Source organism: Haliotis cracherodii, unplaced genomic scaffold (assembly GCF_022045235.1).
Source record: "Haliotis cracherodii isolate W230 unplaced genomic scaffold, xgHalCrac1.p SCAF_15, whole genome shotgun sequence".
In the NCBI taxonomy this organism is placed as follows: domain Eukaryota; kingdom Metazoa; phylum Mollusca; class Gastropoda; order Lepetellida; family Haliotidae; genus Haliotis; species Haliotis cracherodii.
The window spans coordinates 10,359,235-10,386,172 of record NW_027266270.1 but is presented as its reverse complement, the minus strand read 5'-3'; the positions used below and the strand labels follow the sequence as shown (position 1 = coordinate 10,386,172).

The 26,938-nt window shown below is 40.9% G+C and overlaps 1 protein-coding gene across 1 annotated transcript; it reads right to left on the bottom strand.

Annotated features, from left to right (window-relative positions):
• Positions 1–8,234: 8,234 nt before the first annotated feature.
• On the bottom strand, positions 8,235–20,249 carry LOC139461995 (cell-cell adhesion glycoprotein 64-like). The gene is made up of 8 exons (XM_071243488.1): positions 19,940–20,249; positions 17,782–17,910; positions 16,835–16,972; positions 15,771–15,902; positions 13,446–13,568; positions 11,306–11,569; positions 10,325–10,456; positions 8,235–8,497 (listed from the first exon to the last, which is right to left on the bottom strand). The coding sequence occupies exons 1-8, from the start codon at positions 20,247–20,249 to the stop codon at positions 8,235–8,237; spliced, it is 1,491 nt and encodes a 496-aa protein (XP_071099589.1).
• Between the last annotated feature and the right edge of the window lie 6,689 nt (positions 20,250–26,938).

Genomic DNA, 26,938 nt, shown 5'->3' with positions numbered 1-26,938 from the left:
TGCTCCAGCTTTTAGGATAGTAAGGAAGTGATCACGTCCACAAATCTCGTCATGTACAGACTGTTCAAATTCATTGTAAACATCCGAGTCTGGGAGGGACAGGTCAAGGGTAGAATTCCGGAGGCAGGATGTACTAATGTGCTTGAATCGTTATTAAATACACATAAATTCTTATCAGAAATAAAGTATTCAATGGCCTTATTGTTGGTACTTGCACCTCCCTATTGAGGTCTATGCCTATTTAAATCGCCCAAGATGATGCAGGTCTTAGGGAGCTGATCATATAGATTCTGAAGATCATACTGTCGGAGAGCAGATGAAGGTGTGATATACAGAGAGCACAAAGTGAATACATTGTGCAATGTAAGGTGGATAGCAACAGCTTGGAGATACGTATTTAAATGAATAGAATTGTGAATGATGTTGCTTTATTTACCGGAGGAGAAAATGAATGATGACAGTTATACCGTCTTAGGTCATATGTATATGTTTAAGATACGTTTCTTGGAGACTGACGGCTGATAATCTGGTATTAATAAGTGTAAAGTTTGTCCTGAGACCTCTGCAGTTCCACTAATTGAAATGATTTGTGATTCAGCAAACCTGGCCCCTGCCTGCTAGGGAGGGTCAACAAAGGCAATGTCATGTGTAAGTGGCATTGCAGCAAACTTAACAATTGGTATGCAGGAATGTTATTCTCTAGAGGATCCAGAAGATCAACCAGGTTGGCCAGTGGGCCACTGCCTTCTGAGTATACGCTCTATGGAAGTTTCTTAAACTTGATACCCGTGAAGGTCCGGGTAGAGAATAGGTCTTCGGCAATCCATGCCTGCCGTAAGAGGCGACTGGATCGGGTGGTCAGGCTCGCCTGCTTGGTTTGATGCATATCCCAATTGCGTGGATCGATGCTCATGATGTCAATCACTGGATTGTCAGGTCCAGACTCGATTATTTACAGACGGCCGTCATATAGCTGGAATATTGCTCAGTGCGGCGTAATACAACCAACCAACCAACCAGTTGTCTATGGCGTGTCCTTGCAGGAATGGGTTAACAAACAAACAAAACACAATAAGCAAACAAGCCCAAATATAGGACGAAATCAATTACCTCAAAGTTGGAATATGATAATACTTTAAACGTTCCATCTATTGTGTTAGTTCAAGTTTGGAAGGTTTTATTTTTTTAATATTTTTTTCAAAAAGATGTTAATGTTATATCACCTTAACCCTATGTACTACTATACAAGAGTTTTACAATCACTTTTAATTATATATTATATGTTACATATGGAATGAGATTTCCTAGAAAAGCAAAGTAGTACGCAATCGTGACTGTGAGCCTGTTAGTTAAAAAACATCAAAGTTGAACAAAGCAAGGTGAAGCAAGCTATTAATGTTGTGAAGCTGTTGATAAAAAAACGGTACAGAAAATCACATCAAAGAAAAGTAAAAAAAGGGATTCCTGATTGTGGATGATCACAACGTCTCAATTATACAGTATATATTGTTCACCTGAAATAATCACGGGAGCATATGGTACAAGTCAAAAAAGGGGAATTGCATCCGGCATTGGGAAATGTCCTCCACATAAAACGTGCAGAAGCTAAACCCTCTTACCTCATGTAAACAGGCGTAACTGAATTCAAACACTTGACACATTTGTATTTTTTCGAACTCTGTTTAAAGCACATACATTGTGTAGTATTGTGTGTAAGTTGGAGAGGGATATGTGGTGTTCATATGGTGAATCATCACCATTGGTCAAATCGTTAACCATTTTGATAGCAAATCATCATTATCGGCAGGAAAATATACTTGGTAAATTGAACAAAAACCCGAAATGTGCAATTGCATGTGAATGATTTCCGTGTGTGTGTGTGTGTGTGTGTGTGTGTGTGTGTGATGATAAGACATTCCTCCTCAGTTATACATGTGATTGTCAGACCCTCAACAGTAACTTGGGCTTTCCCTCAGGTTTCATGCCTTCGCCCTCGATCCTACTGCCCCTCAGCTTTCTTTCCTCGGGTCGCACCATCCCATCCCATCCCAAGCGGGGCTGTGGGGTAGCTCAGCGAAGACACAGGTTCTATTACCTACACGGTTACAATGTGTGAAGCCCATTTCCGGTGTCCCCCTGCCACCCACCCCCGTGATATTGCTAGAATATCGCTAAAAGCGACGTAAAACCTTATTCCTTCACTCGCTCACCATCCCAAGCAAGTCGTGTTTTATGCACAGCTAGTTGCCCGGAAGGCAGTCATTGTCCGTCCTGCCCACAGCCGTCCACGTTTCATCTTAAAAGTTCAATGTGTACATGTATGCATAATGTGTGAAGGGTTTGTAAGATTTAGTGCTATTTGTTATATATAGTTACATTTGTCTTTTCGTCAACAGAACCTTTGCTGCTCTATGTTTGTGATCTGTGCATACAAGCGGTCACTGTCGATATGTCTATAGTCTGGAAGTTAATTTAAGGTACCGACGTTTACTACAATATCTGAAAAACTATTGGACCTACTCCAGTCAAAGTTGGTATGAGATTATTAAACAGTCATACAGAACTAAATATTACATTTAAAGACAATCGGTGCATGAATAAAAAATCTGTCTATTTAGCTATCACTATATTTCATCAACAACCAGACCTGTTCGTCACGGGCGGAACGAGCATTCATTGTAACAGCCATCTGCATAATGCTACCCCTGCGTCACAGGGCCATATGACACAGTTGAACCTTCCGAGTTGAGTTGATTAGTCTGCTAATCATGAATGGTTTACTTACATGGAACAAGACGTTTTATGACAGTTATCAGCACATGCCCCTTTGCAACGAATAATGCTCACATTGTGCAAGAGTGTCCTGAATGAATAAGATATCCGTCTTTTCTATAACAGATATATAGTGATTATTCTTATTACGAAACTAAACTGACGTCCAAAAGAAACTTTACCAGAGTTTGAAATCACTCTTGCTCAAAAACAACAAAACATATATGCATGAAGTAAAGTGTATTGAGAAGATCAATATATCAACATAATCAACACTGAAAATGACAATCATACCGCGACCGAGAAGGACGTCAGAGCCCCCAAAGTTGGGTGTGGTACAAAACTCGAGCTTTCGGAATCATGGACAATAGGCAGAGTACATAAACAATCGCTCACGTTCAATAACAAGTCATAAGTAGCGTGTGTGACCACCAAATGCCTCGATACACGCAAAAACTCTTCGACGCACAGAAAAAGTCAGTCGTCTGATGAGGTCACGTGGGATTTGACGCCATTCTTCTTGGAGGGCCAAGATCAGTTCTTGCCGGTTGGCTGGAGAGTGTGGTCGTTGTCGAACACGACGATCCATCAAGACCAAGAGGTTGGGGACATGTCGGGTGAAGTTAGTGACAATTCTGTCTGTATGGGCTCTAGCGTTGTCATGCTGATAAATGACACCACGTGGCTGCTGTTGGAGAAATGGTAGGACAACTCGACGAAGAATGTTATCCATGTAACGCTGAGCTGTCAAGTTTCCGTCAACGATGACCAGCGGTGTCCTCTCCTGCCCAAAGATCCCTCCCCACACCATGACACTCCCTCCACCATATGGTACGACCTCCTGCCGTTCGTTCACCCCTTCGTCGGTAAACACGTTGTCTTCCATCAGCCGAAAACATACAGAATCGACTTTCGTCAGTGAAGACAACCCTCTGCCAGTCACGTCGTTGCAAACGTCGTACAGTCCGGGCCCATCTCAATCGCAGAGGACGATGTTGCGCTGTCAATAGCTGTCCTCTGTATGGTCTAAAACCCCTGATTCCATGAGTCCTGGATCTCCTTGCCACTGTCTGTCGACTAACCCTGTGACCTAAGGCATTTGTCGCCGATGACGTCACTGTCAGGAAGCGATTTCGGAGGTGCAAGGTACGCAAGTACCGGTCATCATGGGGCGTGGTCACCCTGGGTCTGCCTGTTCTTGGCCTGTCAGCGGTCCGCCCTGTCTGTCTGTAACGTTGCATCAAGTTGGTAACGGCAACACGGGAGCAACCGAAGGTTCGTGCAATATGGGCGTGGGTGGCTCCCATCTGTACCATACCCAAGGCTCGTTCACGTTGGTCGACTGTGAGTGAGGCGTGGCATTTCTTTTGTTTTGTTTTTTCACTGTGGATGTCTGACTTGCCGTTTGAATCGTTTTATACCCTTACCCGCTCGTGCATTTGCACATTTTCGCGTGTTATCTCGCAAACATGTAACTGACGATTAACATTTTCTGCATACACTATTGTTGTATTTAGGTTATGTGTTTTAGATAGACTTCATCGAAAAATGTTTTATACTTTGTCTGAAATTTATATTTTCAGTTGGTAAAGTTTCTTTTGGACGTCAGTTTATGTTAATCTGTCTATTTTATGATTGTGCTTATGACCTTCGATACCGAATAAACTTCTTCTTCTTCTTCCTCTTGACCCGTGAAGATCTGGGTTAGAATAGGTCTTCAGCATCCCATGCTTGTCGTAAGAGGCGACTAACGGGATCGGGTGGTCAGGCTCGCTGACTTGGTTCAAGCGTATCATCGATCCCAATTGCGTGGATCGATGCTCATGATGTCAATCACTGGATTGTCTAGTCCAGACTCGATTATTTACAGACCGCCGAACATTGCTGAGTGCAGTGTTAAACAACAAACTAACCAATCTTTTCTTCTTCTATGTTAGTTCATGTTTTATCCCCTTAAAACGAACCGCCAGTACAATTGTTGACATCTTTTTGGTATGACGCGGCCGGAAATCGAACCACCGACCTTCCGCTCTCCGAGCAAACGTTCGATCCACTAGACGGAGTTCTCTCACTGCAGACCGTGGCCTAGTTTTAGAGCGTCAGCCCGGAGAGCGGAATGTCCGGCCGCGTCGTAGCCACAACCGTTAAAAGATTTTACAAAGACGGCATTAAGGCATTATGAGGGTAAAACAAGGACTGATTGGCTCGGAGTCACATACTGTGCCTGGGTGGGGTATTCATGTTCAACTGCGGCATGATATCTCAGTGAGCTAGCACTTAAAGTCGGCATCAGTCCGGACTGGTACAAGCAGCCACACTCACACACACACACGTGCATGCACGTCGTTATATCAGTGCAATCATCCTGGACGCGACGTTGAACCCCATTTCACCTCACCTCCAAACAATTATGATCTTGATGATGTCAGCTGGGAGAGACGGGGAATGGAAGAACCAGGTCATTCCTTTATTAGAGCGTCTCTGGACATGGTTGTAAATGTAAATGGAATTCACTTGAGTGTTGTAAAACAAGTAAGTTGAGAATAGTTAATGGACGTGTTGAACAACATAAGGAAATAGGAAAGTGTACATTTTGTAATAAGAATGGACAAAGCCAGGGTTACTGTAATCTTGTGGATTATTTTAGTAAATTGGCTATCCGGATAATGTCACTTTTGTTGAACATGGAGTGTCCTCCGAAATCCAAGACATTGAGTCTAATGATGTAGAGAAATTGGTTGGTTGGTTGGTTGAGTGAGTGAGTTGGGTTTAACGCCGCTATTAACATTATTGCAGAAATTACCAGCTCGGAAAGGGATAGGGGTTGAAATACGACATCACTCAACAGCAGGACGATTTATTTTGGGAGAAGATACACCACAGAAGCTCACTGGACAACATCGTCTATTTAATTGGGTTGAATTTTGCTCTTAGGGCAGGAGATGAACACAGATACCTACGCAGTTATTGTTGTTGGCGTCAAGCAGTTGAAATATACTGAGGACATTTCCAAAAAGAACAGAGTGGGGCTGCAGTAAAGGAAGGTTGAAAAGAAAGACTTGACCGTCTCCAGTAATGAGGAACACCCTGAAAGATGCCTCGTCAGACTGTACAAAAAGTAAATGTCCTTAAGGTAAATAAAAGTCTCTCACAAGTTCACAGCTAATATTGTGAATTGTTTGATAGGCATTACTTAGAAGTTGACGGATGACAAAGTAGACACATTTGTTTGACAGCGGTACAAGGATCTGAAACGAAACGTCGCATTTGCAGTATTAAAGAAGTTGTTATCCATTAAAGAAGTTGTTATCCATAAATTGTGCCTACTTTGTAGTATTGTGAAAAGGAAGAAGTAATTTCTATGCGACGTTTCAGTCATTGGAGTTCTACCTGTATGTGTAATATGCACCTGACTGGCATATATTGGATGGCATTACCTATATACTTTCTTATGTTCTTATGGACTACGTTCTTTGTACGGTCAGCTGCATGAATTGATGACAGTTCACTTTGTTTTCAGACCAGTACATGGAAAGTGTAACGCCTTCTATTTGCACCCGTTACGAGATACTGCAGGCAAGGTTGGGAATGATGATGCGGCCGTTGGGATTCATCCACTTCGGTCAACTGTTATCGGTCTCTGTAAGGACAGGATCACACAGTGCCGATTATGGCTCCCGTTTGAGATCAGACAGCGCTACGACACGAAAGTGAAAAATGTGGATTACTATCCTCAATGATCTGGAATGTCCTATCATTGTCTGAACGCAGTCGCATATGTTCGTAACAGAGTTCTACGGATCAGGAAAGGTCCAGAGAGGTCGGGCAAGCTCTCCTGGCAGTGTACGCGTCCTGTAACAATAGGGAAACTCAGCCGATTTTGTCTAGACGGATTACAATCGTGACTATGTCGTAGCAGATTCTGCTGTAACGGATCAAAATCGTAGCAATGTCCTTTGTTGCCTGGACGGTGTTCTGTGGATCGGGACGCTGTCGTGATGAACGGGCATGAATTGTTCATTGCCGTTTTTTGTCGATTGAGTTCAGATTGCGTCCAGATCTTGCCGAATGCGAACCGTCTGTCGGTTTTGATCTTGTAGAATTCCGAGTAGCTCTAACACGTTTTGCCAGAGGGATGGTGTAAATCCTGCTGGGGTACCATGCAGGAAGCAGATGTACCGTAAGTCCCCATGGTCCCTAGTATGGTGTCCTAACTTTGGTTGCTGGTGATCTCTAGCCCCTTTTTTATAATGTATTGTTCAGAGTAGTCACATTTTTATGATAACATGCTAGTTTTAAATCTATATCTGTGATAGACTAGTGCTTTTACTGTCCTTTGTCGACAAATTTTAATATCTATGTGAATGTATTATTACTGTATAACTTGATTTAGTCACTATATGGCTGAAATATTGCCAATGTGACTTTAAATCTAAACTCACTCACTCACTCTAACACGTTTTAGGCTCAGTTCACATATTTTCATGACTGAAAAGTGGAGATGGCTTGAACCCAAATTACAGCGAGAGCAGCGTCTATGTTCGTTTTGTAAAACTGATATAGAGGACGAATACCACGTTTAAATAATGCGTCCAAAATATATGGAGTTAAGACGGCTGTATTTGCCAAATTACTCATCCATACACCCCAGTGTTTTCAAATTTACAAAACTAGCGCAGAATTCTTTTCGATTGGCAAATTGGGCGTACCACATTATTAACGAAAGAAAGAATGCATTATGATCAAGGTATAAACTCAGGCAACTATAAGTGGGTGGATAGATCGGGATTGGTGGGGTAGAAGGTCTCTAGTCTTGTTTTATCTGAATTGTTGAGTCGTCATGGTGTGCTTGGATGTATACTGTGTTACCATCTGTATTTTAACGTCTTTTGGTAAACTCGGCCCGACCTTCCACTCTACGCGAGGAACATGTATATACAACAAAAATATGTCAACCAAAATTTATATCACAAACAAAATAACTGGCATACGAGCTAATGTCGGCTAATTGTATGAGGTACAAATTTTACACAAAACGATCACATATAATTCGACAATAGTTATGTCTTAGTCACCGAAAATGGACACCTCATTTGGGACAGAATTTGTCCGCAGCAATCTTGCATTTCGTATTGGGAGATATCAATGGATGAGGTGGTCTGTCTCGGTGACTTGGTTGATTGCGTGCCATCATCGATGGCGATGATCGTTGCACAGAGTATCAATCACTGGATTGTCTGGTCAAATCTCGATTACAGGACCCCATTATATAGCTGTAACATTACTGAGTGATTCGTTGACCAAGAAATCAACAAATAAATAAATAGACTTCCTGCTGTTAACCCTGAAATATTGGTTGGAAGAATGTCCTTAAATCTTCAGTGGAGCCGTATAGTGTCCGAGGAAAAAGATAGGATTTTAATGAGTTTGAAACATCTGATCTATTCTTTGACACGACATATTCATTCACAGTTCCTAAAATAGGTGGTCCATCCATCCTCGTCATACATCCTGTCATCAGGAAGGATTTCAAACCATCCTTTGTCGCACAGAATGCAATCTTCGTCATCTGCCCTGTACTGAGCAATCTTACAACGTGTTCCTGTCTCAGCTGTGCATCGCTCCCAGCATGCTTGAGCAGTCGTTGTAGTCGTACTGGCGATGTTGCAACTGTCCACTCTGACACCTGAGTGACCAACATAGGTGTCACTGTAGGCAGAACACACTGAAATGGGATGTGAAAGACTTGTTACGCTCATTTTGAAAGTGTAGGCCACCTAACATTTGCATCATTGGTTGCAAAAGGGAGTGAGTGAGTAGGGTCTGAAACCGATGTATTCAGGTTAGGACGTGTGGGATCAAAGCCCACAGTGACGCAGGTCTTTCACTTTACCACTTTACCTCTTTGGTGATTTGTTTGTTTGTTTGTTTGTTTGTTCTTTAACGCCGCACTCAGCCATATTCCAGCTTTATGACGCCGGTCTGTAAATAATCGAGTCTGGAACAGACATTCCAGTGATTGACATCATGAGCATCGATCCACGCAATTGGTATACGATGACATGCATCAATCAAGTCAGCGAGCCTGACCACCCGATCTCGTTAGTCGCCTCATACATGGGTTGCTGAAGACCTATTCTACACCTGATCTTCACAGGTCGAGTCTATTTAGAGGACATTCGGGACCCAGCAGTGTAGTTCGCGGGACGCAAATAAAATCGTATTTGGTACATATTCAACATTTATAAAACCAGTCCTTTATATATTTTTCTTTTACGAATTTAACTTCAAAGAGATATCTGTGTTGAGTAGTATCCGTGAAGCCGGCGGGGGCAAATAAGACTAAGGGAGAAAAGATAGATGATATTCTGGATTCAGGAGAGAGGGGGTTGCCACTCTCATACACCAGTCCCGAAAATATAAACTATCCACTCTACCCCAAACCGAGGAAGTTCTGTATTTGCTCGTTAATTCCCCTACTGTATTGAACCCTTGTTAGCCTGCCTATAGCAAGTATGTAACCAGCTTGAAACCTGTCACATGTCTTGTGTCTGCCAAAAGCCTGCCTTTGTTACCTATCTGTAGCCTGCCCGTAACTTGTATGCGAACTGTCTATTGGAGGTTTGTAACCGGTATGTAATATAATCTGACCTCAACTTTACCTAAACGCGATTTACCCTCTATTCAATCGAGTCAGCTTTTTTGTCCTTCGTCTGTATTTCACAACTGTTCAGTTCAATTCTCTCTTAACTCTGGGAATATAGGATTTTACGTGCTCTTCATCCTTTATTCAATGCTATTGATGCAACGATACATGTGTTCGACACGCAGCAGCAAGGCTCGGTTATATTTTTGTTTTTGCTTAATATATTAGTTTAACAGGCTGTTTCTGTTTCAGGTGAACACTTGACTGGCCTATGCATGTGTTTGTGATCGGTGCCACCGGTGAGGCAGGATACCTACACCTTTTTCGCGAGCACCTGATATCATTATTAGTTACCCTTGAGGTTCCCAACTTCATGTTGAGATCATGTTGCTAATTTTAAAAGCAAGGTAAATTCCTCAAATGTGGCAAACTGCATATCACACCATTTAGTTCACACTCGCCTCTCTACAGCACAACAATGAATAAACCGTCAATGGTTATTGTGAGCTGGCTTTTTGATACCGACCTTCAACCTGCCTGTCACCCGCCAGAGAATACATTTTTTAAGTCCATTACCAACATTTGAACCCTGCAATCTGCCCCATATCTACCCGTCACCCTGTTCCATCCCCTCCCCTACCTGCCTGGTATTAGCCTCCACGTATCAACTGAAGATACTACATACGTCATGGTTAGATCAGTTCATATCATGTTTCAACATTCAAATCAAAACTTGAACAATCGACCAGGTACTAAGGTTGTCTAAAATTGTTCTGGTACGTTTTGGAATAGGAATATGAGTGTGGCGTAAAACAAAAGAAAGCTTAACCAGGCTTACGCGATACCATGCTTGTTTCTGAAATATTTACAGAAAGAACCTCTTTGTCATATTATAAGCATACTCACGCTGCACGCATCCGTTAGTTGCGACGTTGAAGGAGTATCCGACGGTACACACGCAGGTTCCACTTTTACAGATGACGTTGGACGCAGAGCAATCGGTGTTACTGCTGCATAGTTTCCCTAATACTGTGGTTGCTGGAATGATAGCGAGTTTGGTGATGGCCACTTTGAACTTTTTTCAGCTATTACTGTTGTATGAGTGAATGAGTGAGTGAATCGCGTTTAATGCCGTTTTGAGCAGTATTCCAGTTATATCAGCTTGATGTGAGAAGAAAACCCGTAATGCACGTCTTCATTTTGGTTAAACCCACGAGCACGGGTTTGGTGCTGTTGTTTGTGTGTTTGCTTGTTGTTTAACGCCGCACTCAACAATATCCCAGGCATGTAACGGCGGTCTGTGAATAATTGAGACCAGGCAATCCAGTGATTGACATCATGAACATCGATCCTCGAAATTGGGATACGATTACATGCATCAACCAAGTCAGTGAGCCTGACCACCTTATCCCGTTAGTCGCCTCTTGCGACAAGCATAGTAGCCTTTCACGGCAAGCATGGGTTGCTGAATTCTATCCCGGGTCTTCACGGGTCGTGAGTGAATATATAAATGTCATCGGCTCTGTGTAATCGCGGCCTGTAAGAAAACGAATCGTTACCAACGAAACCTGTGACTGCAAACCCACGCCATCATGCTACGACGACAGGTTACAGAGCCTGGCCACCCAATCCCCATTCTACTCGGCTCTTGCGACAAGCCTTAGGTTAAAAAACGCTTCATAGTTACTTCGGAGGTCCTCACCCGAGTGAATGAGTGAGTGAATGAGTACACCGACACCAACTAGATATATTTTCAGCTACAGCTGCAAAAGCACATGTACCTAAATATGAGCCTAAATATTTGTTTCTAAAATACACCAGGCAACAAATTATTTCTTGTTGCAGACAATTTTCAACAGTCTGAAGCATCACTATTTTCCAACTTACAGTCGCCGCAGTTTCTGAAGTAGGTCGTCCATCCTGGATCTGAATACAGCCGACTTCCTGGGCTGAGTTCAAACCAGGCTTTATCACACAAAATACAGGACCCAGATGCTTCGTTGTACTCAACGTTCTTGCACAGCATCCCCGTCTGTGAGGTACATGTCTTCCAGCAGTCTTCAGCAGTTGACGCCGTTACAGAGATGAGGTTGCATCCGCCAACGCCAACGTCGACGTGACCAGCGTAGCTATCCCCGTAAACTGTGCAGACTGTGCGTCATTGATACAATACTTAATACAATTTATATCGGGTCATTTACGAAAGCCAAATAATAAAAAATGTCGTCCCCTCCAAAAAACGAACCCCGAACATATGTGGTCAGGCTCACTGCTGACTGAACATATCATGACCCCCATTAATGCATTCGGCTAAGTAATAGCTATATCTGTTTTTCAGTATGGCTGCTTTTTGAAAGCTTGAAAATCGTATTCGAAACTCGTTAACAAGTAGACACCAATGGGCATGATCAACTATTTGTGTCTAGTGCCGTCTAGTGAAGATTATCACATACAAAAACAGAACCTGCCCCATCTCCGCATCTTAATGAATGCCCCCAAACGGTGCCTCTAATTACTTTAATAACAAAGTTATAAGCACTGCAACTTTAATGACATCACTTCCGGTTTTGAAAAATAATAATGCCAAATTCAGTACTTTGAAACAATTATACCTATGCTTCTTCCTACCTTATCAAAGTCCATTTCCTCTAATTACATAAATGTTAGTCAAATAGGCAAACATCATTGTTGAATGACCTTCACTGTTATTTTGACCACGCTTTGGTCACTAATGACCTTTTGTATCTGGGAACCGCACTGAGGATGACCACTACCAAGTGTCATTGATCTGCAGTAAATACTTCTCAAGTTATCGCGAGCGTAATACCTTTTTTAATTTATGGCCTTGAAAGTGAATTTCATCCGCAATATCATTGACAAATATTTTAAGAACATTCCAAAGGGGTGTCCACATCTTTGACGGAAGCAACATAACGACAAAACTGCCAGGGCTATACACATACATATCCCTGGGATTTCCAAGCAAAATGTGGCGTCGGCGATCAAAGTTTAATTGCTTAATTGCTACTTAATTGTCAACACAACACCAAGTATATGAGAAAGGCTTGAAAGGAGTGAAGTAGTATGGACTTGACAAACCAGTGATTGATAATATGAGCTACGTACTACGTGGTCGAGAAACGATGACACGCAGTGAGTCGTGTCACAGAGCGTAAATATAAAACATCAATGCAAGAGAATAACAAGTCTTAATTACCCGCCGAAACAGATTCCATTTGGCGTAAAGGGCAAAATAGCTGGGAAAAGTATATGAATGAACCAATCCTCAAACGGAATGCCCTTGGCGTGTCATCTGTTTGACACCGCCGTCTCTTTGGTCTTCCTGTCATCTTTAGCTTACATGCCGTTTTACGCCTTAATGCCAATGCATCAGCACATATGGATATATCAAGGCGTAAAGACCGCCTCCGTGGCCTAGTTGTAGAGCGTCAGCCCGGAGAGCGGAACGTCCGGGTTCGATCCCCGGCCGCGTCATACAAAAAGACGTTAAAAGGTGTTGTTACCCTGTCTGGCGCTCGGCATTAAGAGGCTAAAACAAGGACTGGTCGGCTCGGAGTCAGTATACTGTGTCTGAATGTGGTATTCATGTTAAACTGCGGCATGGGATCTCCGTGTGCTAGCATATACATCGGCATCAGTCCGGACTAGTACAAGGAGCTACACACACACACACACACACACACACACACACACACACACACACACACACACACACACACACATGTATGCATGTCGCTATATAAGTGCCATAATCTTGGACGCGATTTTAACCCCATTTCACCTCAAGGCGTAAAATACATTTCCGACGACTCCCCCCCCCCCCCCCCAGAAAAAACCAAAACAAAACCAAAACCAAAATAAAATAAAAAAAATAAAAATAGAATTATATATATATAGATAGATAGGTAGATAGATAGATAGATAGATAGATATACATATATATGATAAACAAAATAAATACAACCCAATCCCCCTAAAAATAGAACATACAAACAAACAAACTTACATCGGTCACATTGGTTTTCTGTTCTTTTAAAGGAGTATCCGACATCACAGACACAGCTGCCACTGCGGCAGAATGAGTTGGCCACTGAACAACCGGATGTAGAGCCGCACGTGTCATGTAGTGCTGGAAATAATATTAGTATAGTTAAGGTCACATTTTGACTGTTCTTTCAATTTTCCGAAATTGGCAAATTTTGATATTCTAATATTGTCTGCATAATACAAGCTCTACTGATTTGAACGACGTATGATGTCACTATGTGATAAAGGGGTGATGTTTACAACATTGCAAAAGAACAAGGTCAACATTTAAAATTTTGGTAAAAAAAAAAGAAATTACACAACGAACTAAACAATGGCAATATTCAAAAATGGAACGAAAATTCATTATATTTAGAACATAATGACTCAGTAACAGTCATATTAAGTTTCAGCTTTCATTTAAGGTGGATGTGCAAAGATCAAGTCAGGGTCAAATTTATAATGTTGCAAAACACGGAGTTTAAAGAAGATGATGGACTAATGTGTACTTTATTATTTTATTATATAAATATATATATATATATTAATGACCATAAAATAGCGAAAATCGAAAATTGAGCCACGCAACTAACTACACACGTTGTGCCAATGTCCAATAACCCAGTTTCCGTGTGATGCATACGACATGGTGTTACTTGCACCGACAGAAGAATATTTACAAATGATGCTCAACAAAGTTCATGAATGGTGTTTTAAGTGGAGATTGGAGCTTAATGGTGAGAAGTCTCAAATCGTTCACTTCAGACCAGGCAAGCGAGAATGCTCCAAAGTTACGTTTAAATGTGGTGATATTACACGCAGTCCTACAAATACCTCGGCCTCTGGTTCCATGAACATTTGGACTTCAAGACAGTGGTCAACCGGTTGGCAAAATCAGCAGGCAGAGCTCTGAGTGCACTTTTCACCAAGTTTTGTGATGCAGGTGGAATGGCCTGTCATGTATTTACTGCCCTCTATAATTCTTTGATCCAGCCTATTCTGACGTATGGGGCAGGTATTTGGGGACTTTATGAACACAAATGCCTTAACACAATCCAAAACAGAGCGTATCGCTTTTTCCTTGGCGCCAGTTGTAAAACTTCGAACATCGCTACGAGAGGAGATATGGGTTGGATCTCTTGTGTAACCAAAAAACGTCTTGAGGTCTTCAGATTGTGGATGAGAGTAGGACTTATGCACGAATCCAGACTACCTAACAAGATACATAAGTGGTCACTCAACCGGAAGAGATCCTGGGAACACCGAGTGCAGAAGCTGAGAAAAGCCTTGGGATTTGAGCAATACTTAACCGCAGTTAATTTTAAATCCACTGTACAACTTATTCGCAAGCAGCTGAACATTCAGGATGAACAGAAGTGGTTTACTGACCTATGGGACGATAAAGGAAATTTAACAAACGGAAATAAACTTAGGACTTTCGCATGTTTAAGAAAGACCTGTACCCAGAAGCTTATGTAACCAATACAATGTCTAGACACCACCGCAAGTCCTTCATACGACTGAGAGCCTGCAGTCTGTCTCTGTGTGTAGAGACAGGCAGATATACTAAGCCGCCTATTCCACTTCATGACAGAATCTGTCCTCCCTGCCCCCTAGAGATCGAGGATGAAGCCCATTTCACCATCACCATAATTTTGATTCATGATATGTTTGTTTTCGTTATGACATTATAGATACATGCATCAATGCTGCAAAATTCTTCGCGTCGTGTTGATCCTCTGGATCAGTGTTATCTTGTTAATAGTTGTATTTCAATATGGCTGATGTTGACAAGCAGACCATGACATAAGCTTACTTGACTTTAAGTCAGGTGAGCTAAATATTCATTTGGGCACAGGAACGTGTCGATATAATTTTTATTTCATCATTCTCTTGAATCATACACAGTCGAATCCAAACCTTACAAGTGGTAAAAAACAATAATAAATATGAATATGACAAAAGACTATGTTGAAACAAAAAAGATCCGGGTTAGAATAGGTCTTCAGCAACCCCTACTTGTCGTAAGAGACGAATAACGCGAACGGGTAGTCAGGCTCGCTGTCTTGGTTGATAGCATGTCACGATGTCCCAATTGAGTGGATCGATGCTCATGATATCATTGGAGGATCTGGTCCAGACTCAATTATTTACAGCCAACCGTCGTTTAGCCAGAGTATTGCTGAGTGCGGCGTTAACCAACCAACCAACCAACAAACAAACAACCACATCATTTTCTTCCAATTTCTAAAGCCAATCAACGATTTCCTAAATAATATTGATTTTCAATAATTTGATTACTCACATTGTCGGCACTCCTTTGTTGTCGTGTCATAGGTGTAGCCGTACTTGCAGGCACAGAGGCCGGTGTTGCAGATGGCGTCACTGACGGTGCATTCTGAAGCTCCACTGCAGGATTGTCCTAGCCAGTGTGAAGCTACAATGATGACGTAATGTTATTGATAATACTGGAAAGTCATGTAGCATTATTGACACCATAATGACAGCATAGTATACCGTAATGAGTATTTGCATAATACATCCGTCAAACATTCCGGGATATAATTGACACGCATGCACTAAGCTGTGATTGATGGAAGAGTCACCAAAATTGATCAGGTGGCCAGGTTTGGTGAATTTAGCGGATTGCGTGTCATTGTGCCCAGGTAGCATAGATAGATCATTGTCAGTCACTCGTTTGTCTTGTCCAGAAACGATTTATAAAGATTCAGATTCAGATTCAGTATATTTCTCAAAGAAACCACCACCGGTGGTACATGCGCATTTGCTATGTATTTACAGTCCACCGTTACATGGCTGGAATATTGCGGTGGTATGCAATATTCGCTTTATCTAGTTCAGATCAAAAACATGATACCATTTCCTTATATCAGACTTATTTTCAGGTCGTCAAGAGGAATATTGCTGATTGTGGCCTTACGGAACAATTACATGCCACTGGCGCGTTGTCTGTGCAACTTTAGTAAACGTTAACATAAATATATATTTATATTGCGCTACACAGGGGCATACTCAGAACCCTACACCATTATTACCCCTGTCAATGGATCAGTGCGCACTCGATGTTAATTCTCAGCTTCCCAGGGAGTATACAGCCCCAGCTGCCTGTGAGGTGTAGGAAGGTGTAGGAAGGTTAACAAGCACTAACCATGTCATCCAACCGGATACCAATTTACTGCAGGGTGAACAGAGGCATATTTCGAACAAAGTCACTTGTCTTAGGAAACACTACACGTGCTTTTTGTGCTTCCGTGTAGTGCTAATTATGCTTCAGTGTGGGGGCAGGACCGATGATAGATAACAGACACAGAGTTGGAATGAATGCAATCAATGAGGCCCAGTACTTACATTCGACGCACTGGTTCACAGTTTGGTTGTAAATGGTGCTATGATTACAAGCACAGAGAGAGGTGGCGTTGTCACAAATAGAGTCCGTCACAGGACAATCCGAGTCTACAGCACATGGGCTGGCTAGTAAGTTGGTCACTGAAAAAAACAACACAGTGAGTGAATGTAGAATGACATAATCGGTAAATTTCTTAAGAGAAATTTAGAACGGATATGTACGATGATTAACACACAACTGTTTGAAAACAATTGGATCGATGATCGAATTAAAATATATTGAAATTACAAAAAAAATCTTCTTGGTTTCTTTAATCCATAATTCCTGACTCGTATGATGTGAAACATAAATATACCCTTATACCTTTCTATTCCAAGCTTTAGAAATAATATTATACGTTTTTGGCAAAACCGTTAGAGCGATGATCAAAATACTTTAAAAGTTATACAAGGTTATATTCCGCCCCATGTACGTCATACCACAAAAGGGGGGATCCGTAAACCAAATTATCAAACTAGATACACCTTTTGTTTAGGTGAGGTGAGGTGAGGTGAAATTGGGTTTAACGTCGCGTCCAAGATTATTTCACTTATATAGCGACGTGCATGCACGTGTGTGTGGCAGCTTGTACTAGTCCGGACCGATTTATAGTGCTAGCCCATGCCGCAGTTCAACATGAATACCCCACTCAGACACAGTACACTGACTCCGAGCCGACCAGTTCTTGTTTCAGCCCCTTAATGCCGAGCGCCAGACAGGGTAACAACAAGTACCATCTTTTAACGTCTTTTGGTATGACGCGGCCGGGAATCGAACTCCGGACCTTCCGCTCTCCGGGCGGACGCTCTAATTCTGGACCACGGAGGAGGTCACGCCTTTTGTTTAGGGCTGAATGGATCATGTATTGTACACAACAATCAGCTCATTGTATGAAAAGGGTCGATACTACCGGTGCATTCATTGTTGTGGATGTCGTAGTAATGAGAAGCGTCACAGTCACAGGCTCCGTTGTTACACATAGAATTGGTCACGCTGCATTCATCGTTATTCGAACAGGAATGGCCAATCGACAGCGACGCTGACAATAATTAAAAAAAATGTAATTATTACATACGACTGGCCATGTTGTCTAAAACGCCGCAATTCGCTGTGCAGAAATGCATCTCTTGGGCACGCCAGAAACCTATGATCATGGGTTCGAATCCTGGTTCGCCCCGACTATGTTATCTAGGTTTGTCAGTACCATTCCAGTGCTCATGGGTTTCACTGAAGTGGTAAACGTCTAAGACCAGCATCACTTCGGAATTTCCTCTAACATTTAGCTGGCACGCCATGATATAACTGGAATACTGTTAAAAGCGACGTGAAACACAACTCACTCACTAACTCCACGCTGCATTGAACAACAACTATGTAATATCATATAGAATGATGGCTGATGGAAGGTCGAAGTAACTATGCAAAAAGATACCATGGCGAAGACGAATTTCGAACCAGAACCTCAGTTACCAATGGGGGATGCTGACATGAAGTGCATTGATCTAGTTGGACATTTATATAGAGGCAACAACATCGAGAGTAGCCGAATGACAGACAAAAAGGCTTTGCCTCATGATGGCAAAGGCATCGAATATGGCATATATATGATAACAATATAGAGTAGAAACCCTAATATTTGGCTTCCGGGTTAGATAGGTCGCAAACAACACGTACATAATGATTGAAACAACATCGATAATGTCCTGATGACAGCCAAAACATCGGGTGCGGATATATGATGGCTATAACATTGATCTACAATAAATCCGTGTTTGGTGGTCACCAAACATTGTTTTCAGGCTGTGACCTAGACCCTCAATATGTGTGCAAAAATCATCTCTCAGGACTATAAAGGATATTTACATGATCTGGTATCCCTGAAATGTCCAAAGAGAGCGTGGTTTCAAACACATAATCTCTCCCCCCTCAAAATAAAAATAACAACAAAAAGCGAACAAAAAAGAAACGCACAGGTGAAAAAGTTAGCATTCGTCGTCGTCTTAATTCAAGTGATATTTCTAGACAGAGGCAAATATCTGTGAATGTCAAACGTTACAATCATGATGAAAGGCATAATTTCTGTTGTCGAATCTCACTGTCACACAAACGTTCACACAACGTGATATGGCAGCGTTTGAGTAAAACTTTCATTTCTACGTCTGTAGACACAGGTTCGCCTATCTCGAAGATGCATAAAAAAACGAGATTCATCACTGAACCAAACTCTACGCCAGTTATTCAGATTCCATGATTGAACGTTTACACACCATCGTAAACGTGTGGCTCACGTCGTAGAATAGCACCGCAATACGGCCTTCATAATGGAAGTCCAAATTCACGAAGACGATGACGTGTTGTCCCAACGCTGACTAGGCGTAGACGTAGATAGAAGACCCGGACGAACATGTCCTTAGCTGCAGTTGTGATATCTTGTGGTCCTATACCATTTATTTTTCCCAAAGACGTGAAATTGTGCTGCTGGGGACATTAAAGACTGTCCAGCCTCTATAGTCCGATGGAGAAATTTCAAGTTGCAGTGTCTGGTCCTGGCATTTCGAAAATATTCACAGTTCAAGGAACAGCAGACTGTTTACCACCCGTTTAGACCTAACACCCCTAACCTCTATTTCCCTGAAAACCACGTGAGAAGTGCAAGCAGCTCTTTTCTCCATGCTTATTTCTTGACGATTTCGAAAAATACGTTTTAAAGGTCAATAAATTACCAAATGGTGCGTTTGGTCGATGTTTCACAATCAGAAAAGACAGGAAAGTATCCTTTGCGAAATATGTAACTTTGTCAGACATTTTAGGCGAAATATGCAGAACGACTGGGCCTCCCGTGCCCCCCGCTTTGACCTTGAGGATGGCCTTGACATGTTAGGCCAATGTCTCAAAAACCTCCCTAAATGCGTGAAATGCGTCCCTCAAGTGTCCACACCCCGCGTGGTTTCAAGCATAATGAATGGCGGCTCCATTTACTGAAGGCTGCTTAAGTAATAAACAGTTCAGTGTAACACAAAAATGACACCCTTCAGATTATGGGAACGGAGAATCAAAATCGACTATACCTGTACACATCAGATACGCTCTTGCACCAACCTCAGCGACAGCACCCATCCTCGTTGGTGTCGACATGCTGCTGGCGTATCCAGTACACGTTGTCGTTGCACCTTTGTAGATGAAGGAACGACACCCTACATCCATGTAGCAGCCTGCACCGCATTCTGCTACTGTCAGAGAATTGGTTCTTGTCCAGAGTTGGTATGACGGACTAATGTGGTCATCTAACGCTTTATGCTTGGTGACTGTACATTGTCCACAGTTCTGGCCATGAACACTGTGTACTACTAATATTAACAAAGTCAGTGCATACATCATTATGTCGCCGAGTTTTGAATTAAAAAAAAAGTCTTAACGCCAAATGACCATTAAATCGGACAACACGCGGTCGGTCCTTTCTAGCTGGTGTACGTATTGTTCTGTCCGTTTGAATGCGAACTGTAAATACCTTTGCTGTTGACAGTTGTCAAGCATGGATCAATGAGTCATTCTAAATGAAGATGAAATCCATATGTCAGTATCTTTATTCTTTCATTGTGACGTTGCGGTACATATGCCACTTTATAAAAATAAAAATAAAAATAATAATAATAATAATGATAATAATAATAATAATAATAATAATAAATTCTCGTTTATCAGCCGAAGCCTAACTAGTATATGCTTCACTGAAATTTAACATTTGAGGTAAAAAGGTTTGTTGTTTCCCAAATTGTCAAATCGGAGTCTCCTTGTGACAGGTGTGTCGCTCTCATGATTAATTATGTTTTCAATGATTTCCATATTCATAGGTTCAAATTGTGAATAGAATTCAACGGGATCAGTTGCGTGTGAGGCATGTCATCTTGTTGCCAGGCAGCAAGGGTCGTTGCCTGGTTACAGGCCCTCGTGTTATAGTGGGAATATACCTGATAGATGTCAAAGAACATTCACACTTTGTAAACCTATTCGTACTTCATGCAAACAAATACGGTCGTTTGATTATTACGCAATAAGCATTGCTTCCTGATTTATGCAGTAGCATGTGTGGTGTATTTTGCAGTTATCTGTTCCACCGATTTGTATGTTTTTTGTGTGTTAATATCGGGTGCCAGACGGTTCCATGCTGTTTGCAGCATATGGCGACCTTACAAGCGCTTTAGAGATTGAATAGGTATTGTAAGATATAGGTCGCTTTGACAATTCGTACGGTGGTGATATTTCAAGAATATTGATAGGGACCAATCTGGGAAATATGGAGTTGTGAAAATAAAAATAAATAAAAGCGACAAAACCCTTTCCATATCCATAAGATATATCTTCTAAAAGCATGAATGTTTAGAGTTCATACACAAATAACATCTAGAGCGTTGTGTTCTGTTATTAGAAGACACAGTTCCCTTGCCACTGGCATCCCGGGGACGGTGGATTAGCCTTGTGGTTAAAGCGTTCGCTCGTCACGCCGTGGTTCGATTCCCGACATGGGTACAATCTGTGAAGCCCGTTTCTGTTGTCCCTCGTCGTGATATTGCTAAAAGCGGCGTAAAACCAAACTCACGGACTCACTGACTCCCTGGTACTTCAATGGATTGTCTAATCAACACTTAGGGTGTGTTTGAAAAGAACTGAAGGCCAAGTATGAATAGAGATTTTTATCTCAAGGAAGAAGAGGATGTTGACGAGTCAAATTCCTTTTGCACTGACTTTTCATGATAATACTAATACGTACGCCGTGGCGACAAGTGTCATTATATTGATTGATGTTTGTAGAATGTTTTTTAAACCTGTTAAATGCTACGGTCTGTCTGTATTAATCAATAGAAAAAGCGGCAACATATTCCAATTATGTCGATTCCACATTTTTTTTTATGATTAAAGCATTTGGAGATCAAACGATTTTACACAATGTCCGACTATCTAATCAGCATGTGCATCAATGTATAAGACATCACAAACGTATTGAAACATTGCGTCTTTGCACGGGTGAATTTTCCGCCATTGATTGCCCGTAGGCCACATGGAATCTGTTTCGGAGCATAATCAAGATTTCTTATTCTCTTGCATTGACGTTTTATGTATGCAAAGGAGACAAAACACTGTGTGATTTCTTTCCGCAAGAATCGTCGAAAAAAGAGGCGTTGTCAGTTGTTCGACTGTTGATATTAGTCAAAATTATTAATATAATATAATGATCTTTGTCATATCGTCTTTAGTCATACATCAAGTTAAAGGAAGTAGAGGAATTCTGCGTCTAGGTGCATGTAAATGATCTATGTCTTTCACAATGTCATGTACACTGCACATTGCTATATATTAACAGAAGGAATTCGCTACATGCATTGGTTTGCCCAAAATAAGTATTTCTCAAATTTTGACCTTTTCTTTGCAATTTTAATTTTCATATTTCAACCTTTATGTGTCACTTTCATGTTATCTGTTTTGATATTTGACATTGCTTGGTGAGTCTTGTCTTCAAATGTTTTGTGATACTGACTGGATAAGCATCTAGTGAAGTCAAATACAAGACAGTTAGTCCATTGAACGAATTATCCTTGCCGGTATACGTGCGTTTCGAAAGATCAAAAACAGAAGTAAACCAGAAGTAAGAAGTACACAAAAAATTGTGAATCATTGATCTGATTTCAAGGACAATGAATAACAAAAAGTGTTGTCTAATTATTATTTTTTCATGCACCGTACCAATTCAAACTAATAAAAAATATAACGTTTACTAACAATGCACCACTGAAGTAGTCATCAACGGGTCAATGAACAACAATGAAAAGCTTCTTGACAAATGTTATGCTTCTTGTAAACTAGAGTCATCAGAAAGATGACATATCCCCGCGGCAGCTGTCTGTAAAGTACCGACAAGTAAATGTGCAATTCTGTATGTAATGATTATGCAAACAAATTACAAATTACAAGAAACAAGCGTATAGTCAACGAAGTCATCTATATCCCCCACCCATTTTAACACGTTATGGTCCCAAACCAGGTAAGTGACCCAACATTTCTCTTAGCCCATGTCAAAATAGCTGCAATGGAAATTATAAAATAAACATATCTAAAACTCCTTAATATCAAATGGCACCTGTTCAGTATGTGCTTTATATATGGACATGCAATGTTTTTGAGTTACGCTCCGGAAACGAACACCACCCTCATAGAACCTAAGTCCAACTTGTTGCCATGTAAACGTAAAAAATTTTTTTCTAAAATTCCTAAATAGCAAAAGGCACCAGTTAAGCATGAGTCTGATAGACATGCAAAGTTTTGTAATAAAGTTTTGAATGGGTTATGAGTTATGCTCTGGAAACAAACTCTACCCTATAGAACCTAAGTCCAACTGTTTGCCATGGAAACGTTAAAAAAATAAAAAAAATATTTCTTTAATAGCAAAAGGCACCAGTTCAGTATGTGCCTGGTAGACATGCAAAGTTGTGTAAGAAAGCATTTAACGGTTTTTGAGTTACGGTCCGGAAACAAACATGTTAGTCCAACTTGTTAGCATGGAGACGTAAAAAATAAAAAAATTCTAAAATTCCTAAATAGCAAAAGGCACAACTTCAGTATGTGATTGATAGATATGCCAAGTTTAGATCACTGAATAAAATGTCGCACTGAATTATTTTCGAGTTCTGCCCCGGAAAAAGAAATGATTACGGACGGACAGACGGACGGACAGACGGACAGACGGACGGACAGACAGACTGGCTGATCGCTATATCCCCCTGCATTATATGTCGGGGGGATAATAAAGCGACAAAACCCTTTCCATATCCAATAGAAATCTCTGCATAAAGCATGTTCCGTTGTACGATTCCGACTATATCGTAAGTGTGTCTTTACGAATCACTATCAAACAGTAATGGTACCAGGTGTTCGCGAGAAGGTGAGCGTATTCTGTCCCAACGGCGGCATCCGTCACAAACACATGGAAAGGCAAGTCAATTGGTCACCCGACAAAAGATGGGAACATATGGTACAAGTCAAAATAGGGAATTGCATCGGACATCATTTTTGTCACTGATGCGTCAAATGTGGAAATGTCCTCCACAAGTTACTCCATCGATGTCATCAGCCGCATCCAAATGTCAAATATTTGATAAACAGTCAATAATTTCATCTGTCAGCTATGCAGGTTGAACATAAACAAGGCCAAAACGTCGGAGTGGGCCTATCATCACGTATTGCAGCTTTGTATGGTAGAATGTGTCACTTCTCTCCTACAGTTCATTCGATTCGAAGATGCAATCTTAGAAACAACATCGGATATGATATTGCAAGGAGAAAATATGCTGTGTGCATAATATTCCAAGCAAAGGACATAAATACTTCTGCAGATGGATGAGACCACTAAGGTCACACTTGTATTCCTGGAAATATGTATCTGTGCAACCTTCTCTCTCGCTGTCCCCTGAATAGTATTTCTCTTCCATTTGCATTATTTAGCATTATACACAATGGGTATTGCAATATTTCACAAAACAGTTAAAACAGAATTCATCATTCAAGAGCAATGAGCATATTTAACACCGTTTTATCTGCACTCTTCTTATACTAAGCAACTTTCATTTCATTTCGGTGTGTTGCTCTTACCCAGCTTTTCTAAAGAACCGTTTTTGTCCAGAAAGAGTTACTAAGGGTACACAAGTTAACTCTTATGGTAGAACGTTATTGAAGCTGTGTTCAGTGTATTTCTTATCAATCTGCGGATTCTATAATTAAGCTAATATATACCTCAAACATAAACAAGCCAAGCGGTTTTACAAAGAATATGTTAAGGAAAAAAAAGAATATATGTATGATTACTTACAAAAATTTCGCCCTGATCATGAAGCTGGAACACTTAAACTGAATTTTAACGTACAGAGACGAATATAAGAAAAGATGTCAAGATAAACGCCATTTGTGTGGCAAAGAGATCACGGAAACATTCATAAAATTATTAATGATAGTAGAACGTTTTGGAAATTTCTCAATAGACCACATCAATCATCAGGAAATATAAAAATATATCTACATAGCCCTTGACTGTTTTGGTCTTTAAAATTATGAAATTTTGGTACATAATATGATGATGAAGAATGTTGAGTTAAAGTTTCTCCTAATTTATTAGCTATTTCAGATTTATCAGTTAGTAATGTGTCACCCTCTTGAAGATGGCGGACACTAAATTTGGAACCTTTACCTTTTATTCTTTGAACCATATTCCAAACCTTAGACATTGGCGTACGTGAATTTATTTAAGAAACATAGTTCCGCCAAGACTGACGTTTATTTTGTTTGAACGTACGACGAGCTTTTGCATTTAAAATTTAAAATTTATTTAAATTATAGACAGTTGGATGATGACGGAAGTACTTCTCTGCCTTTTCCTAGCTTTCCTAGCTTGGTTACAATCGGTGTTAAACCTTGGTTTTCGTATATGTGGATTTGTAGAGAACTTTAGTATTCATTCACCAGCAATTTCTTTTAAAACGTCAGTAAAAACCTGAATAAGATCAGCATCATCACTGAAACACCCAGGAATGAGCTTACTTGTGGATAATGATTGAAACAAAGTCCAGTTAGCCTTTGTAAAATTCCATCTAGTTGAAGGTGGATTATCAGATGGATTAATTGCTCTAATGATAGTCTGGAAATGGTCACTTCCACAAAGATTATTGTGTACTGACCATTCAAATTTGTGAGTAGATTGGCGTGAGTTACATATAGATCCAGAGAAGAGAAGGTGCCAGTTGCAGGGTGTCGGTAACTGTTGGAATCATCACTAAATATGCACATGTCATTATTAGTGAGGAACTCTTCAATTATTTTACCTTTATTGTTGGTGTGTGTACCACCCCAGAGTGGGTTGTGGCCATTTAGATCGCCCATGATCACACTGGGTTTAGGGATTTCATCATATAGAGCTTGACGATCAGACTGCTGGAGAGCTGATGAAGGCGGAATATACAGTGAACACAGAATAAAAGCAACGTTCAAAGTAAGTCTAACTGCAACTGCTTGAAGATCAGTACTGAGTATAACATGGCTAAGGGTGACATCATGCCTTACAATGATTTAAGAGCCTCCAGTTGCCCTATTACCTAGAGGGGAAAAACTGATATGCATTGAACTGACGTAAGTTGAAGTTCTACTTTAGATACGTTTCTTGTAAGCAGACCGTTGATGGTTTAAAATCTTGGACGAATAGATGTTATTTATTAAAATTGGTCTTCAGTCCTCTACAATTACACTGTATAATATTATTTGAAGACACTATCTCTTCGGTGGATTGGCGGGAGATCTTCCCCGTACTTTCTTTGTGGTCGACAAGCTGTGTGCCCTATGTTGGATGTTTTCGGACACATCCATGTCCTCGAGGGATCCAAATTTGTTAAATATTTGGATCTGGTTCTTCGATCCTTTTGAGGGTCTGTCACTTTGTTATTTTCTTGACGATTCTGTTGCAGGTTTGCCTTTGCTTGTAGCACCTTGTTTCCCTTTGGTTTGAGGTTTTGGAGCTGACTGAGGTGATGATTGGTCCTGAAAGACATAAGATAATTGTGAGTCACCTTGAGGTAGTTCTGCAGTCTGAGTGGACTGTTCAGTCGAGAAGACTTCAGGATGATCTGAGTTAACCCATGTTAGGTCTGTTTGGCATTGTGTTGAAGACGTTCTTACAGATAATTTGATAACAGGGAACATTTATCACACAAAACCCTACAAATTGTATATCAAAATGTGTGGAATTAAGTGCATGACACATTTCGTTTCACAAAAATGTGTCTAGGAATTGTAAACTCTATATTCCATGCTTATTTCTGACATTTGGAGCAAATTGAAAAAAATGGCGGCCATCTTGAAAATGGCGGCCAAAATGACATTTAACTGGACATATGGGATGTCCATCACGTGATTTCATGTGGTATAGACATCAGGCTATCTGAAAACCACAACTGAAATTTGTCCCCCTATTTTGTAGTCAACAATAAAATTCAGGGGTCTGGCTCATGGACTAGAGTGGAAATTTGTCTGTT

Coding starts and splice junctions, on each gene's coding strand:
- LOC139461995 (XM_071243488.1), bottom strand. CDS start 20,249: ATGATGTATGCACTGACTTTGTTAATATTAGTAGTACACAGTGTTCAT. Junction 16,973..17,781: donor CCACAACAATGAATGCACCG/GTAGTATCGACC, acceptor TGTTTTTTTCAG/TGACCAACTTACTAGCCAGC. Junction 8,498..10,324: donor AACTAACGGATGCGTGCAGC/GTGAGTATGCTT, acceptor ATCCCATTTCAG/TGTGTTCTGCCTACAGTGAC.